Consider the following 18,590-nt stretch of genomic DNA (forward strand, 5'->3'; position numbering starts at 1 on the left):
TCCCCCTGGCCTGGAATGCCCTCCCTCTGCACATCCGCCAAGCTAGCTCTCTCCCTCCCTTCAAGGCCCTAGTGAGAGCTCACCTCCTCCAGGAGGCCTTCCCAGACTGAGTCCCCTCCTTCCTCTCCCTCCTCCCCCTCCCCATTCCCCTGCCTTACCTCCTTCCCCTCCCCACAGCACCCGTATATATGTATATATGTTTGTACGTTTTTATTACTCTTATTTGTACATATTTATTCTATTAATTTTATTTTGTTAATATGTTTTGTTTTGTTCTCTGTCTCCCCCTTCTAGACTGTGAGCCCACTGTTGGGTAGGGACCATCTCTATATGTTGCCAACTTGTACTTCCCAAGCGCTTAGTACAGTGCTCTGCACACAGTAAGTGCTCAATAAATACGATTGAATGAATGAATATGAGAAAACTGGGGCACAGAGAGGTTAAGTGACTTTCCCAAGGTCACACAGCAGACAAGTGACAGAGATGGGATTAGAACCCAGGTTCTCTGACTGCTAGGTCTGGGCTCTTTCCACTGGGCCATGATGCCTGGGGTTACAACAGTCCAGTGCTTTGCACACGGAAAGTGATCAATAAATATGATTGAATGAATAAACAGCAGGGACAGAAAAGAGTCCAGGAGACTGGACTCAAAGCACCATTATAATGATACAGAGAGCATCAGCTTCATGTGTGCAACAGTTGGAGGTGGTAACTGGTCCTCCTTCTCCTAGGCCTAAGTAACTCAGAGAGAGACCGACCAGAGAGGAAACGTCAAAGGGCCCTGGGAGGAAAGTCCACCAGTAAGCCCAGTTCAACATTAAATGCCACCATGGGGACCCCAGCACCACCGAGGCAGAACACTGGGAAACTGGAGCTGGAGAAGCCAGACAGAGACCACCAGGCCCAGGACACTCTGAAGAGAGGTGAGTGTGGGGAGGTAGGCTCTCGTGGCTGCTTGTCTTTCGTTTCTGCAGCTCTGGTTCTCAGCTTCCTATAGCAACATCGACTCCTGGAATGAGGAGGAACCACAGTAGGTTCCATCGCCTGCCTCTACTCTCTAAGTCAGGCCGGGAGTTCCAAAGAGGAAATCCAAGCTGGGGCCTGGGAGCCGTGGGTCTGGGCCAGGTGGCTGGAGACCTGGCGTGCTGTTTCTCTAAAACTGGGAGAAAGTGAAACCACTGTTACCTAATGGAAAGAACACAGGCCTGTAAGTCAGAGGACCTGGCTTCTAATCATGGCTCCACTACTAGCCTGCTGTGGGACCTTGGGAAAGTCACTTAATGGCTCTGTGCCTCAGTTTCCCAAACTGTAAAATAGGGATTCAATGCCTGTTCTCCCTTCTGCTTAGACTGTGAGCCCCATATGGGACTGTGTCTGATTTAATTGATTTGCATCTAGCTCAGCACTTTGAACAGTGCTTGACACATAATAAGTGATTAACAAATACCGTAAGAAAAAAAATGAAAGTACCATCTCTCCCCAACCCAGAGTCTTCCTGACTCCCTCTCTGCCCTCTTAGGAAAACTAAAGTGGGAGGAGTGGTATGAGTAAAAAGGGACTCATCATTAACTGTGGTAGGGTAGAATCTGGCTCTATTTGGGGACCAATGGAAAACAATAAGGCAGGTTCATGTTACGGTGATGCCCACCTATTCTCTTTTGCTGGGCACCATCTGGAGGGAGGGATGCACTAAGCAGTGAGAGAGAAGCGGGGAGATGGTGGCTACCATTTAGGAAGAGCTTGGATTCAACAGTGAGCAGACAGCTGAACAACTCCACTCTGGAACAAGAGCCGTTGCTTACCAGAGATCCTAAATTTCCCCAGAGGTTTCAAAAGGACATGCCAGATTAGCACTGCTGCTGTGTAACTGACCTGACTATTACAGTGCTGGGGGCTAGAGTCCCAGAAAGGTTGACCATTTCACGAAGGTGCCTAATCTCCGGCAGAAAGCAATGTAGGATACAAAGTAATAACTGGAAAATCTCGTTGTCTACCTGACTCAGTCCATGCTACTTGTAGGGCTCTGCCTGCTTCCTGGACGGAACCTTTGCCAGCTTGCCAACCAATCAATAGTATTTATTGAGCACTTACTGTTTGCAGAACTCTGTGCTAAGTGCTTGGGAAGGTACAAGAAATAATCTGTCCTCATGAACTTTACAGTCCAATGGCAGAGGTCGACTGTAAAATAAATTACCAGTGGGGGAAACAATTGAGTATGTAGATATATACCCAAGTGCTCTGGGTAATGGGGTGAGTTTCCAAGTGTTCAGTATGTGTACACTCAAATTTATGGAAAACAAAGTAGGGAAGAAAGTAGAATAGTGAGATGAGAGATTAGTCAGGGAAGGCTTCCTGGAGGATAAGACTGAAGATGGGGAGAGGAGTGGCCTGCTGGATATGGAGGGGGAGGTAGGGTGTCAGCAAGAGACTGATGGTGAGCGAGATGAAAGCAGGTTGGTGTTAAGGGAGCAAAGTGTGGGGACTATGCTATGATGGGAGAGGCGTGAGGATAAGTAGTGGGGAGAGCTGAGAGTCAGGAGTTTCTGCTTGATTCAGAGATTGGTGGAGATTGGTAACCATTGGAGGATTTGGAAGAATGGTGAAGCATGCACAGAACAATGATTTAGAAAACACATATTCCTTAACAGCAAAATAGAAGTGAGCTCATTGGCAGTCCAATGGAGGGGAATTTTCAACTAGTTCTCTGTGGTGTAATTTATATGGTCTGGCTGAAAGCCATTTGGCAGACATGCTGATGTCAAGATCCCAAGTGTGCTTTGAGGTAGAACTACTGGTTTGTGGTCCAAAAATATTGGCTTTATCCCTCCAGGCCAATCTTACCCTGCATTTACTTGTTTGGGCTAAGCTTTCTCCAAGAATATTCTGGTCAAAAATGGATATTTCCATTGGAAAAAATATCCATAGTAATAATAGAATTGTGTAAGCATTTACTTTGTGTCAAGTACTGTACTATGTGGATGACATAGTTCCTGTCCCACTTGAAGCTTACAGCCTAAGTAGAAGGGAGAAGAGTTATTTATTCCCCATTTTACAAATGAGAAAACTGAAGCACAGAGAAGTTAAATGACTTGTCCAAGGTCTCACAGTAGGCAAGTAGTAGACCTGGGTTAGGAATTCAGAACCTCTGACTCCCAGGCTTGTGTCCTTTCTACTAACTCAAGCTACTTCTTTTTCTGGGCTGGGAGATACATTTTATCTGTTTTTCAGAAAAAAACTTGGGGCTTAAGAAATAAGTACTCTCTTTTTATATGTTAAATAATTTTCTGAACTTTGTAATCTAATTTGCTGAAAAGAGATGAATGTGAGGTGAATGGATGAGAGCAGGCAACCTAGGCAGTGGCTGTAAGCTGGCAGACAGGTTAGCTTAGGGGGCAGAGAGTGGATGGAGAGGGGAGGGATGCTCTCCTTAAGTGGTGGTGCTGTGATGATCAGGATACCACAATCAGAAAGAGTCAAATGTGCCCAGGAACTACTTTTATATGCCCAAAATGTCGAATGATGTTATCCCTACAGTGATCTTCACAGCCACACAATCAATCTATGGTATTTATTGAGCACTTACTATAGGCAGAGCACTGTACTAAGTGCTTGGGAGAGTACAGTACAACAGAAATACATATTCTAGGCATGACATCATAAAGTGTACTTTCAACCCATGAGTAGATGTATTCAATTTATTTTTATATAGGAATAAGTTTTCATCACTGGATGAGTCATCTTCAAAAATGAAAGGTAGTCACATTTGTCTATGTAAATATGTATACAATAATAGAAATATGTAATGCTCTTAGTGTTCTGGGGAGGGTGAGAAGAAGAATAAGATCTGCCTCTGAAGCAGAGTCCAGTGGTGGTACCCATATTTAAAGAAGCTCATATTTACACATAGGTATGCATAGTTATACACCTACATGTTTATCTACAAACACACAGGTGTGCAAAAAGAATAGATAAAAACCCCCCACAAACATTTAAGATAGCAATGTGGCCTAGAGGATACTGCACAATCCTGGGAATAAGAGGACCGGGCTTCTTCTCTCAACTCTGCACTTGCCTGCTGTGTGATCTCAGGCTAGTCACTTAAGCCTCTCCGTGCCTCAGTTTCCTCATCTGTCAAAAGGGGAATAAATCCTATTGTCTCCTAATTAGACTTTGAGCCCCATGTGGGAGAGGGATTGTGTCCAACTTGATTATCTTGTACCTGCCCAAGCATTTAGTACAGTACTTAGCGTGTAGTAAATGATTAATAAACATGATCATTGTTATTATATGAGTACTTTCAGCACACAAATTCAATTTAGAAAGGTAAGCATGAGTTTCAGAGGAGCTGAATGTTTACAGTGATGAGTTGGGGGGGTTAATCATAGAAGGCTTCTTGGAGGAATTGGGAGATGAAGCCATGTGACTGAATAGGGAGGAGGCCATTACAAGCAGGGGAAAAACCTGAGTAATGACTATTGATCAGGAGATTTTATGTGCAAGAAGCAATGAGCCTGACTGGGGAGAGAGTAGGTAACAGTGACACCTATTTACCATGGAGAAATGCTGGAAGTTAGATTGTTTTCCTGAGTGAATTTCCTCTCTTCTTTGCTCTTCTCCTTCTGCAGGTTCCTATTTTCAGTGCAACTCATCTGCACCCGTGGATATTATCTTCCTGGTGGATGGGTCCTGGAGCATCGGCCGCAGTAACTTCAGGCTGGTCAGAGAATTTCTAGCCAGCCTCATTTCTCCTTTCAACATTGCCCAGGACAAGATCAGCATAGGTAAGGACAGGACTTTCCTGTCGGCCAGCTTGTCTTCAGATCGCTTATTTGTTAGGGTTTTTCAAAGAGGGAATTTACAGATCTGGGTCTTGTCTTATGCTGTCTGGGTGGGGACTGTGAATTTCTCCAAGCAAGTGAAGGCCATAATACATGCAAACCTGAAAGGGCTCATATGCTGAATTGCCTACTAGGTTTAAATAATTAGTCATTTAAACACCTTCATGGCTTTGGGTCTCCTATCAACCAGAAGAGCAGTGTGACCTAGTGGAGGGATTCCGGCCCTGGCAGTCAGAGGAACTGACTTTTAATCCCATCTCTCCCAGTTTCTTGCTATGTGACCTTGGGTAATCACTTACATTCTCTGTGCCTCAGTTTTCTCGTCTGTAAAATGGGTACTAAATGCCAGTTCTCTTCCCTACTAAGACTGTGAGCCCTATGTGGGACAGAGACTGTTTCCAGCCAGATTAACTTGTTTCTACCCCAAAGATTAGAATTTAGTACTAATGATTAGTACTTGACACATAGTAAGTGCTAAACAAATACTATAATAACAACAACAATAACCATCAGCGCTGCTTTTGCTCTCCTCTTCTAGGCTTGTCCCAATACAGTGGAGAGCCCCGTACTGAGTGGAATCTGAACACATTCACCAGCAAGGACAAGGTTCTTGAGGCCGTGAGGAATCTCCGCTACAAAGGCGGCAACACATTCACTGGTAAATATGGAGAGATTCGAATCATCAATTTCAACATCCTAGAACGCACTGAGGCCATAATGACTGTTTGCTTAGTCCCCACTACCTCCCCCTAGGTTTCTTTCCTCCCAGAAAAGCCCCGTTTAAATGAGCAGGAGTGTCAGAGATTCATTCAATCGTATTTATTGAGCACTTATGGTGTGCAGAGCACTATACTAAGCACTTAAATTATCCTTCTCCTCACCCCACTTTATTGCTTTGCCATGTGCGATGCCCCTGGCTCTGTGCTTTGCTGCCGAAAATCCCTGTTCTGCAAAACTTGGAACAACCCAGGCTCTCAGCCATGATTGGACAGAGCAGACTAATAAAAATGAAATAATAATGGCAATCGTGAAGTTATTGATACTTGCCAAGCACTGTGCTAAGCACTGGGGTGGATATAAGATACAGAAAGATGGTATTTTATCGTCTTCCCTATCCTGACCCCACTTCCAACACCCCATGAAACAAAACTGCTGATTCTTCATCAAACTTCTCTGATTCCTTGTTCTATTTTCTGACTCGGGTCACTCAAGGTCTGGCATTAACACATGTTCTGGAACAAAATCTGAAGCCGGAAGCAGGTCCCCGACCTGAAGCTGATAAAATAGTGATCCTTCTGACGGATGGGAAATCCCAGGATGAGGCCAATGCTGCTGCCCAAGTGTTGAAAGACTTGGGCATCAATATCTTTGCCATCGGTAAGACTGGTGATCTTCTGAGCTTTAATTACCTAGAACAGTATAGCTGCTCTGAAGAAAGAAAGAACCCAATGCTTTCTTAGTGCTTAATACCTTTATTTTTGATGCTCTTGTGGTGTAAAACATTCTACTAGTCTTTTGGTTCATCAACTCCCTCTGCAGGGGATCCAGCCATCTTTCACTTTGAAAAGCCAAGTTCAAATTTGGTTTTAATAGGGAGGAGGGAGGGAGAGAGGAAGAGAGAGATCATATTCTTCCAAGGCCTCAGGATGTATGTGCCTACTGTCCTTCCAACAAAGCAGGTTTCCCATTACAGCTTGGTCTGTTGGGAAGGAACTGTTCTGTAATTACTTTAATATGACAGGGACGCAGGAGTCTCCCTTGCGGCCCTGGATGAAGTGTAAATCAAATGAAGGTGATTATAGTCATCAACACTCACACATTTGGCTTCCTGAAGTGACATCCCATTAGTGTGACTAGGGTGCAGGGGAGCAATTTATCCTTCATTTAGCCAAGGCAGAGCCTGCAAAGAGAGGAAAAACTAAGGGGTGTTATTTTTTAAAGGAACATACTCATTCATGATTTATTCACACTCTCTCATTCTTTTAAAATAAATATTTCCTTCATATCTACTCCTACAGCAACATGTGAGAAATCTGTTAATGGTTGCACGTAAGAAAATATTTCCTGATGGAGAGGTGTTCATCACTGGAACAGGTGATAGGGCAGGATGGGAGAGTTTTCCTTAGATATGCCTAAATTCTTCAGTGAATCTCCTCTGCTAGGTTGGGATCAATAGTGTTCCGTTTGGATACTCTAGAAATTTTTGATTGCTGAACTCTCGGGTGGTAGAGTCTGTGTCTGTCCCAAAGAAGCAATGCAATAATAATAATAATAATAATAATAATAATAACAATAATAGCATTTGTTAAGCACTTACTATGTGCAAAGCACTGTTCTAAGTGCTGGGGGAATACAAGGTGATCAGGTTGTCCCACGTGGGGCTCACAGTCTTAATCCCCATTTTACAGATAGGGTAACTGAGGCTCAGAGAAGTTAAGTGACTTGCCCAATGTCACACAGCAGACATGTGGCGGAGTCGGGATTTAAACCCATGACCTCTGACTCCAAAGCCCATGCTCTTTCCACTGAGCCACACTGCTTCTCTATGAAAGCCATAGGTAACTAGAAGTTGGGCATTTGATTCCACTTATTTAAAATTCTACAGTTATATCTAAAGAGCTGCATCTGCTGTCCTTCATCTGCCAACTATAAGAAAACACAAAACAGCAGGGAGAGAGTCTGTCGTTTACAACTATACTTATGTGATCAAGTTCTACATTAAGTAGAACAAATTACACATAAAGGTATTTTAAATGTTTCTCCTCCAAATATTTCATGAAGTGATTCACAAAGAAGGATTACTTCCCTTAATCCCAGGTGGAATGTGTGGTGTACTTTAATTCATATGCCTTCTACGTGATTTAATTTTGGGAATGTTATATATAGAAAATTGTGCTGAAATCTGTAGGCTTCTGTTAACTTTGCTGAGTCAAATTTGAGAGATTATCTACATCCATTTGGAAGAAGGGAGGAACTGAATGAAAAGGGTTTGAGATCTTAGTTTTTTTCTTATATTGGTGAATGAATGGAAGGACCAGTAGCAGGGAGAACAAAGCAAATATTTTTGAGTCCCAAGGAAGCCCACACCCTAAATGCTAATGATCTAACAGAGCAGTGAAAGACAGCTGCAGAAGACAGGGAAGTCTGGATTCCAGCAATTAGAAATGTTTTGACTGTCTTAGAATAGTAGCTAGGGGATGATTATGACAAGCAGCGTGGCTTATTGGATAGAACATAAGCCTAGAAGTCAGAAGGACCTGGGTTCTAATCCTAGTTCCATCACGTCTGCTGTGTGATCGCGGGCAAGTCACTTCGCTTCCCTGGGCCTCAGTTATCTCATCTGTAAAATAGGGATTAAGACTGTGAGCCCCATGTGGGACATGGGCTATGTCCAACCTGCTTACCTTGCATCTACCCCGGTGCTTAGAACAGTGCCTGTAACATAGTGCTTAAAAAATACCATTAAAAAAGAAAGAAAAAAAAATGGGGCAAGTGAAAGTAAGTCACCACTGGAGGTAACAAATGCAGCTAATCAGAAAGAATTTTTTTTTAATGCAAACAACGTGGTTGGGAATTTTAGTCACACATTAATCTTGTCAGCCAAAGTCACTGATTAAAAAAAAAAAAATCTCCCCCCAAGTGTGCTATCTCTGAATCAAAATACAGTGCAGCTGTATCATGCAGTCTTATGTACTACTGTTTCCTGCCAAGAGTGAATCAAAACCATTCCATGAAGATAAATAGAGCTTATCCTTTCTTAACATAGCTGTAGGAATAGAATTTACCCAAACTCCTTCATAACCTATTCCACTGACCCATGATCCCGAGTTCAAAATTTATCTTAGTGTCTGTCTTTCTGAAAGTCATGGAAAGATTAGCAGCATGATTTAGGGGAAAGAGCACAGTCCTGGCAGTCAGAGGACCTGAGTTCTAATGTAGGCTCAGTCACTTGTCTGTTGTGTGACCTTGGGCAGGTCACTTAATTTCTCTGTGCTTCAATTTCCTCATCTGCAAAATCAGGATTCAAAATCCGTTATCTCTCCTATTTAGACTGCGAGCCCCATGTGGCACCTGCTTATCTTGTATCTACCCCAGTGCTTAGTATAGTGCTTGGGATCATCATCAATCACATTTATTGAGCGCTTACTATGTGCAGAGCACTGTACTAAGCGCTTGGGACATACAAATTGGCAACATATAGAGACAGTCCCTACCCAACAGTGGGCTCACAGTCTAAAAGTAAGCGCTTAACAAATAACACAATTATTATTATACTGAAAGCATCAACCTCTAGAACAGTCATTCAGTTTTTTTCTGAATGGCTTTCCACCATCAAATTTTTCTTGCTTCTCACCTGATATTATTAACATCATCTTTCTTTTCAATTGATTCAGCCATTTTGGGACTGAGATAAATTGTATCAAAATAAATGGGAGGAATTCATTCAGTCTCTGAAATATCTTGTGTCCCCTTCATCTTGGTGAGGGGAAAAGTGGTAGGAATGCAGAGGGCTAAATCCTGGGCAGGCTCTGTCATATTGGCAGAATCCTATCTCCCTAGGAAGCAGCTGGTGGAAATATGTTCTACAGTTTAGCATGTGTGGGTTGCTGAAAGAAGTTTCTATTTCCTGGCAGGAGTAAATATTCCAACAGACTGTGTAGTATTCTCCCTCTGAATGCAGGGATGATGGAAGAAAGATTTATAGAAGACCTATGCCAACCCAAAGAGTGAATTTTTTTAGTCCATTCACTGGTTTCCACTGAAGTTCCCATCTGTTCCTCTCTAAGTATAAATTAATTCTTGTTTGTAAAGTACCTTGAACGTGAAATGTTTTGTGAGAGCTGACTGTCATTATTTCTACCATTTAGTGAAAGGGAGAGCCAGAGATATCATTTATGTTAATTTGGGTCAAGATAACTGCATTCCTGAGGTTTTCTCTTTGTTCATTTTCATCTGGCTGAAATTGTAAAGGGGTCTGGGTAAAAAAAAGGTGGCCAAGTGACAGTAGGGTTTGCTGGTTCGTGAGACTGGTATGGACCATGCTAAACAGCTCTGTTTCAGCCAACTGTTGGAAAATTTTAACCCTTTAATCTGGATCCAACACTCGCTTGTACAATCAAGAATAATCCCCAGGAAATCAGTGATAGTTTTGCCATCTTTAATGAGAACTGAGTTCCATAGTATTTGGTATTGGATTTGCCAAAGTGATTAAAAGGCTACTTTTATCTCTTATCCTTTTACCCAATTCAGGCTTTTCTCTTTCTCTCCTCCACCTTCACCCACTTCCTTCCTCTCAGTCTTACTTTCTATATAAAAACATAGTTAACGAAGGAAAGAATTATTGATAGCATTAAAATGCTTTTTTGAAATTTGTTCTGAACTATGCTGTCTTTTGCCAGAAGGATAAATTAGTGATTTTAGAAGGTACCTTCCAAAGAGGTTGTATGTAAATAAGGGCAGCCAACACCTGCTATCTGTAAAGTTCTTTGCCATCATTGATGGAGACAGAATACTGGGTTAAGTTGACCACTGATCTTACTCAATATGATACCATTTATGTTCTTATGGTGCTGAGCATCAGTTCTCTCCAAAGGGAGAAATCTGATCCTTATGTAATAGCAGTCATTTTGAGCTAACTTGGCAGTAGCTTAAGCAATAATTCTAATGGGATTTTCTCCTTCCCTCCACCAAATCTACCTTCCAAACTTGCCCTACTTTGTTCTCTGCTGGATGTTTTCTCAGCTTCCACAATATGTGTGTTTTCTGCACAGGTGTCAAGAATGCTGATGAGGCTGAGCTGAGGCAGGTAGCCTCTCACCCTTTGGACATTACTGTGCATAATGTCCTGGATTTTCCCCTCCTCAGCTCCCTGGCTGATCCACTCAGTAGGATCTTATGCAAGAAGATCAAGGAACGAAGCGAGAGTGGACAATCAGGTAAGAGCAAACCAGTTTCTTTCATCCATTCACCTACCCGCTGCCTCTTGCCTCATTCTACTGGGCAACCTGTTCAAACATGGGAGTTAGAGAGTGTGGAAAAGGTTCTTCAAGCACAAGTAAGTGGTCTGAAGTGACTTTTTTTTTCTGGTGGCCTCCAGAGCCTGCTCTCAGTCCTCTGGTTCTCTCAGGACATGTGACTCTGCAGGCTAACAAATGAAGCAACTGGGTCAGCCTGCCCTACCTTTATTTTTGCAATATCATCTCACACTAATCATTTTCATAGGTTCTTTTTGTTGGAGTTGGGGGAGAGTAAAGTTGTAGTCCCAGGTTTGTATTGGACAGTTGGTGGTCCTCTACTTCTGAGTCGAAAGATAGAATAAGAGTAAGAGCAATTCAGAGAATGAGCGTGTTTTGCATTCACAGGTGGTTCAGCTAATGTGACCTCATTCAGTGGGGCACTGAGCCCTGGCCCCACCAACTTGATTATATCAGAAGTGACATCCAAAACGTTCAGGCTCTCCTGGACCCCTCCTCTGCAGCCAGTTGAAAAGTACAGGATTGTGTATTATCCCTCCATTGAAGGGGTCCCCACAGAGGTGAGTATTAATGTATTTTGTGACTCTTTTTATGTAGCTACAATATCTGCTATGTAGGCTAATCAAGGGCAGGGAGGAGGGTAGCCATTTTGGTTAATCAAGTTTTTATTCACTGCTTTTCCCCTTAATTTTGGTACAGTTACAGTATACCAAATACCAGAGCTGCTATTTTGTGAGTTTTGTGTTCCAGAGAAATGCAGTGCAGCACACAGGACTGTGTTTGGTCTGAAACTATCTTAGGACTTAACACAGTTCTTAGTATATATAATCATTGGTATTCATTGAGAACTTACTGTGGGTGCAGAGCACTGTACTAAACACTTCGGGGAGTATAATTCAACAGAGTTGGCATACATGTTCCTTGCCCACACTGAGCTTGGTAAGCACTTGATGAATGCCATCATTACACTTGTATGTGGCCCAATTAATAGAGGCCATACTGAATGTATTCAGGATCTTTGTGGAGACTCTTTGGGTCATGGTGAATACAGTTGCCCATTTTTAAAGGCTTGTCCTACAGGGAATCAGTGACTCTATACTGTGTATGGAGACCATTGAAAGGTTTCTGCTAAAAAATGTTCATTAGCTCAGAGACCAGTCTCTGGATTACCAGATTGGTTGAGTGGGTGGGCTAACCTCCCCATAGCAAATCCATGTGACCCCACATCCCCACCTTATTTGCAGGTATTGAAATCCTTTCCCCATTAGACTGTCATTTCCCTGAGGTATCTATTAATTCCATTGTATCATACTCTCCCAAGCACTTAGTACTTGAGCACAGCAAGTACTCAATTAATTCCACTGATTCTCCTCTTCTCCCCCCACAAGTCTGGCACAGTTCTGAATACACTGAGGTGGGAATTTTGCTGGGGTCCACTAGCCAACTGTGTCCTGGATATGGCCCTCCATAGGCAGTGCTCCCTGCCAGGCTTCTTGGCCCATCTGTTTGGCTAATGTGATCTGTTGTGACTGATCATTTTTTAACCACTCGGTGAAAATAGATTCCCATTTGGGGCCTGTCATCCCCATTCTTCGCTCTGACATTTTATGGAGACCTCCGTGCTGGGTTAACTGCCAGGCTGTCTCCCTGGATCTTTGCAGCCATGCTGAGGGAGGGCAGAGGGGTGGGGGTTGGGGGGATGGGAAGGGTATGGATTCGTTATGCTTTCTGCTTTCTCCTTCCAGTGGGCGGGGTTGTTCCTGGGATATAGGGGAGGAACACCAGTTATGGAAAGCAGAGAACGAACTCTCCTGTTGTTTGCACAGGAAATGAGAGATGGATAGATAAATGCTGAGTACTTGAATGAGGATCCAGTGGTTCTGAGTTCAGATTTTACAGCTCACTTAGATTTTTGTAGGTCAGTAGTGTATGCTGGCTATGTGGGTCTCCCTAAAAAAATGTCGTACTTCCCCAAAGGGTTCTTTGCTCTCACAACCCCTTTTTTCTGCCCCCCACCACATCCTCAAACTCAAATATGCCCTTGATTTCCCTAGGCAAACCCCATAAATGACCATCCAATTCAAGGCTTCATGTTAGAGTAGGTGAATATGAAATCCCTGTTCAGTATCTCCAAAACTCTAGATACTTTTCTAGCCCATTCTAGGTCATTATCTAGAAATTTCTTTCAGACAGTGTGATGCTACCTTTCCTGTTTCATGTCAAGCCTGAGTCCTGGACCTGCCTTTCCTCCCCCTGCTTCAGGTCATCATGGATGGGTCTGTTTCTTCCGTCGTGCTGGTCAACTTAACCTCACATACAGAGTATCTGGTTTCGGTGTTCCCTGTTTATGAGAGTTCTGTTGGAGATGGACTGCGGGGAGTTACTGCCACATGTAGGTCTTAAGTGGAGTGTGTTAAGTATCTTGCACCTTTGAATCTGATTATGACATACCAGAAACTTGGCCATGTCCAGAAACCTCTAGGTTTCTACTCCTTTTCTGCAATCTTGAGTGATTGGTTATGATGAAATCCCACTTCAGTTTCTCTAAGAGCTTCAGAGACAAGAATATAAGCAATGAAGTTCTGTATTATCTTTTGCTCAATGAACTTTCCTAAGATCTGCATATCGACTTTGGGTTTTTGTAATGTGCAGACTGGAGTACAGAGTTTGGAATCTGGTGTGTATTTTGGTACGTGAGAGAGATGCTGTCTATAATACATGAAGGCTCTATTTGATCTATGATGATGCTCTCTCCTGCCCCAGTGCCCCTGTCTCCCCCCAGGTCCCTGAGAGTGACTGAGGTGACTCACCACAGCATCAAAGTGAGTTGGCAGCCCACAGATGAAACTATCGAGTATCTGGTTCTCTGCGCCTTGACCTCTAATAAGGAGGAGGAAGAAGAGGAGGAAGATGGGAAAGAGGTAAAGTGAAGACCCTTCTCCTGGATCCCTTCCAGACTGGTGACTCTGAGCTCCCCTCTTCAGAGCTTTTCTCTGACATGTCTTGCTTTGTATCACACCCCCCCCCCCCCCCCCCCCCCCGCCCCGGGCCACATGGCAGGTGAGCCTTGGTAACTATAGAGAAACTGACCTTATCATCATGACAGGGGCTGATTAAAGGCAGAGAATTATGGGGAGAGAGGAAAAGGGACTGCTGAGACTTTGGTAGTTTTTGACATTAAATAAATAACATGCCCCTTTTCATTTTATAGACATTTTCTATAATTGGCCTGCAGCCCTGGTGAGTCAGGTTAGAGGAAGGGTCTTTCAGGTCATCTGCCAGGTGGCTTTATCCAGGAGCTTCATGGGTGCCTAAGAAATGATTTGATGAGCAGGTGTTCATGCCCCTGCCCTCCCTGCCTGAGGCATAACAATGATGATCTCAAGGCTTGGTATGTGTGGTGGCAGATGGTGGGAGGAAAGGAACTTAACTTGTGAGTCTGTGATGCGGAAGAGCAAGACATGGAAATGCACAAGGGAATATCTACTCAGATTCCTCCCAAGAAAGAAACAAACCAGCATTATTGTAGCCAATTCCTGCTGTCTGATCATAATAATAATTATTATGATAAACATGACAACTATGTGACATTGTGTTACTATGTGACAACCATTTTACTAAACATTTGGGTAGAATATCAATCAATCTCATTTATTGAGTGCATACTGTGTGCAGAGCACTGTACTAAGCATTTGGGAGAGGTACAATATAAACGAGTTGGTAGATATAGTCCCTGCCCATAAGGAGCTACAGTCTATATATAAGGTGCAAAACTTGTGTTCTAATCCTCGCTCTTCACTTAATAATAATAGTAGCAATAATAATAGTACTTGTTAAGCACTTACTATGTGACAAACACTGTTCTAAGCACTGGGGTAGATACAAGTTAATCAGGCTGGGCATAGTCCCTGTCCCACATGGGGCTCACACTCTTAATTCCCATTTTACAGATGAGGTAACTGCGGCACAGAGAAGCAAAGTGACTTGTCCAAGGTCATGCAATGGACATGTGGCAGATCTGGGATTAGAACCCAGGTCCTTCTAACTCCCAGGCCCGGGCTCTATTCACTAAGCCACTCTGTGACCACAGGCAAATCACTTAACTTCTCAGTGCCTCAAGTTCCTCATCTGTAAAATGTGGATTCACTACCTTTTCTTCCTAAACTGTGAATCCCGGGTTGGAAAGGGACTGTGTCGAACCTGGTAATCTTGTATTCATCCCAGAGTTTAGCAAAGTGTCTGGCAGAGAGTATACAACAAATATAATAATAATAATAATAAATTGTGGAAAGTCCCCCAAGCCAGGACTCGTTTCTTTGTAGTTGTGCTCTAGGGACAATAGGCGGCTTAGCCCTGCTAGGATGAGCAAAAAAAGGTTTTTTACAGAGGTAATAATAATAGTATTTGTTAAGCGCTTATTTTGTTCCAAACACTGTTCTAAGCGCTGGGGTAGATACAAGGTATTCAGGTTGTTCCACATGGGGCCACAGTCTTAATCCTCGTTTTACAGATGAGGTAACTGAGGCACAGAGAAGTTAAGTGGTTCGCCCAAGATCACACAGCAGACAAGTGGCGGAGCTGGGATTGGAACCCACATCCTCTGATTCCCAAGCCCGTGCTCTTCCCACTAAGCAACGCTGCCTCTCCAATACGCTGGTTGCTCTAGCTGGATCAGTCGATCAATCAGTAGTATTTATTGAGTGCTAACTTTGTGCAGAGCACTATACTATGCACTTTGGATGGTACAGCACAATAGAAGTAGCAGACATGTTCCCTGCCCACAGCGAGTTTACGGCTTCCACACTCCATGGATCCTTCAGCTTTAATGTCTCTGCTGACATCTTTCCTCCAAATTCCCCAGCTTCACCACCTCTGCTGCAAAGGGACCATGATTTTTACAGAAGGTGATGATCTCTTCTGGATAAATTGCCTTGCTGGAGAGAGATGGATAATGGGTGTTGAGAGTGAAGCACTTGCACAGATTACAGCAGAACCAGTAGGATTCTGTCTCATTATCAAGTCTCTGAGCTGTGAAGTATTTTCCCACTGAACTTTTGCAGCTCAAAACACTGATTGACCTCCTGAAGTGACAACTGTGGTGGAATGATCAAATATTAATGCTTTACTATAGGCCAGGTTTGAAATCATGTCACCAGGCCTGTCTATAATTTGTCTGCATGCTTTAGTGCTCGAGAATGCTACTGGCTCTTATAACTGTCCTACTGTACTCAGAGACATGAGACTTGAGCTCTGGAGACAGTAAAAATCAGCCAGTTGGTGGGGGGGGGTGGGGGGGGGAGGTGGACCTGGGAAGGTGTGTAAGTATCAATTAATCAATTTTATTGATTGAGCGATTACTATGTGAAGAGCACATTGTGTACTAAGCTCTTGGGAGAGCACGGTATAAAAAATGGGAAGACGTTCCCTGCTTACAATGAGTTTACAGTCTAGAGGGTGTAGTGGGGAGAGTAGGGTGTCCATTAGTCTGTTTTTTCAACAAGTTAAGTGTTTTTTGTTTGTTTTTAATAGTATTTGTTTATCACTTATGTGCCGGACACTGTACTCAGTGCTGGGGAAGATACAAGATAATCAGGTTGGACACAGTCCCTGTCCTAGAAGGGTCCCACAGTCTAGGTTGGACAGAAGAGAATTTAATTACCATTTTACAGATGAGGTAACTGAGGAACAGAGAAGTTAAGTGACTAGCCCAAGGTCACCAGCAGGCAAATGGCAGAGCTGGGATTAGAACCCAAATCCTCCGACTCCCAGGCCCATAGTCTTTTTTCCAGCTGGTCTGAATGCTAACAGGCGTTTTTATTTCCAGTATACTTATTTTCAACACCCAGACATTGTGATCCCTCCCAGGTCTGTGTGCACTTAGCAGATTCCACACCTGAGTTCCACACATGGATCTGAGAAGGAAAGGCATATCCCCATATCTCATGTTGGTGGGGTTCACGTTCACCACGGAGCCACTCCTTGTACTGATGAGGGGAGGATCAGGGGTCCCCTGGAGAAACACTCTAGTTTCATACTGATTGGTGGGTGAATTGAGTGGGCTTCTGTAAAATGGTGGCTGTCCCAAAGTAGATGAATGTAGAATATGATGTTCTGTAAGTCTCTGAGTTTGTGGGGAGGGGGGCAGTTAAGTGCTGGTGCTAGGGGGTGACTATGTGTGCATAATAGGATTATATTGAAGCATAGCTGACTGTCAGATGACAGTGATGTGTTAAGGACTATTTCAGGACAGAAGTGAAGACGGTCAGTGGAGTCAGTGAGGAAGAGTGCCATTAGACCAAACTACACCTGGAAAGATCTTTCAAACTTGACTTTCTTTTGTGTGTGGCACAGGTGAAAGTGGAGCAGACGGAGGCCTTGTTGGAAGGCCTGAGACCTGGAACGGAGTACACAATTTCCGTATATGCGCTGGATGGGGAAGAGGCCAGCGAGCCCCAGAGCATTCTAGGAACAACCTGTGAGTCTGCGCTAGGCTTCAACCCTCCTGCGGGAATTCTTCTGGCAGGGAGAGGGGAAGGTTCGGAGTACAGTGGGATGGAAGAGGGCTACAACTTTCTAAAATAAATATTGGAGGAACGGAAGAGTTAGGAGGAAGGTTTGGGGAGAATACGAAATACGTACCAACTAGAGTCTTGGGAATATGTGGGCCCATGTCAGGAGGAGGGGTGTTTATGGGGGGACTGCCTCTCCTCAGGTTTACATTTAAGATGTGGCAGAAACGTCTCTAAGGGGCTGTTCTTGGCTTTGCAGTGGGTTTGATTCCTACCCGGTACCTGACATTCTCTGAGGTCAGCCACAGCTCAGTCAGAGTCCACTGGGAGCGGCCCTCAAGAGCGGTCAGAGTTTACCAGGTGTCCTACATCTCAAGAGAAGGAAGCAATGCTGGAGAGGTAAGTCCCATAACTCTGTAGCATTATCCACTGGAGCTCAATGGCTGGAAGAGCTGTCTTCCTCAGTTTCCCTTCATTCCCCTTTCCATGGTGGACGAGCAATGTGGCCTAGTGGAAAGAGCACGGACCTTGGAGTCCGAGGTCTTGAGTTCTAATTTTAACTCTGCTAATTACCAGTTGCGTGACCTTGGGCAAGACATTTCACTTCTCTGTGCCTCAGTTCCCTCATCTGCATAACAGGGATTCAATGCCTGTTCTGTCTCCTGCTTGTACTTTGAGCCCATGTAGGGCAAGTATTGTGTCCGACCTGATTGACTTGCATCTACCCAATGCTTAGAACAAGGCTCAGCACATAGTAAACACTTAACAAATGATCAATCAATCAGTCATATTTATTGAACACTCACTTTGTGCAGACACTGTACTAAGAGGTTGGGAGTGTTCAATATAACAGAGTTGATAGACATGTTCCTTGTCCACGATGAGCTTATAGTCCAGAGAGGAAGACAGACAATATAAATAAATAATAATGACAGTAATGATGGTATTAGTTAAGCACTTGCTATGTGCCAAGCACTATACTAAGTGCTGAAATAAATACATTACGGATATATACCTAAGTGCTGTGGGGCTGAGTGAGGGGTGAATAATGGGTGAAAATTGAAGTGCAAGTGTGATGCAGAAGGGAGTGTGAGAAGAGGAAAAGAGGGTTTGGTCAGGGGAGGCCTTTTGAGGAAATGTACTTTGCCCAGTGACCCAGGAAGGGCAATGATTTAGCCCAGGTGAGTGGTAAGGAAAGCTGATGGTTTTTGCCCTCTGGTAGAGTTGGGTGCTTATACAACTTACTGGGCCATGGCCTACTCTGTCCT

The 18,590-nt window shown here is 43.7% G+C and overlaps 1 protein-coding gene across 1 annotated transcript in view; it reads left to right on the top strand.

The window, feature by feature from the left end:
• Positions 1 to 18,590, top strand: part of COL20A1 (collagen type XX alpha 1 chain) — an 80,519-nt gene that overhangs the window by 17,263 nt on the left and 44,666 nt on the right. Inside the window, exons 6-15 of the mRNA XM_038750034.1 lie at positions 732 to 923; positions 4,626 to 4,781; positions 5,377 to 5,496; positions 6,051 to 6,215; positions 10,610 to 10,774; positions 11,201 to 11,373; positions 13,076 to 13,205; positions 13,577 to 13,734; positions 17,165 to 17,288; positions 17,582 to 17,721. Of these exons, the coding sequence (XP_038605962.1) occupies positions 732 to 923; positions 4,626 to 4,781; positions 5,377 to 5,496; positions 6,051 to 6,215; positions 10,610 to 10,774; positions 11,201 to 11,373; positions 13,076 to 13,205; positions 13,577 to 13,734; positions 17,165 to 17,288; positions 17,582 to 17,721 (1,523 nt within the window). The remainder of the gene's footprint in view (positions 1 to 731; positions 924 to 4,625; positions 4,782 to 5,376; positions 5,497 to 6,050; positions 6,216 to 10,609; positions 10,775 to 11,200; positions 11,374 to 13,075; positions 13,206 to 13,576; positions 13,735 to 17,164; positions 17,289 to 17,581; positions 17,722 to 18,590) is intronic.

The sequence above is a fragment of the Tachyglossus aculeatus genome, chromosome 8 (genome assembly GCF_015852505.1).
Source record: "Tachyglossus aculeatus isolate mTacAcu1 chromosome 8, mTacAcu1.pri, whole genome shotgun sequence".
Lineage (NCBI taxonomy): Eukaryota > Metazoa > Chordata > Mammalia > Monotremata > Tachyglossidae > Tachyglossus > Tachyglossus aculeatus.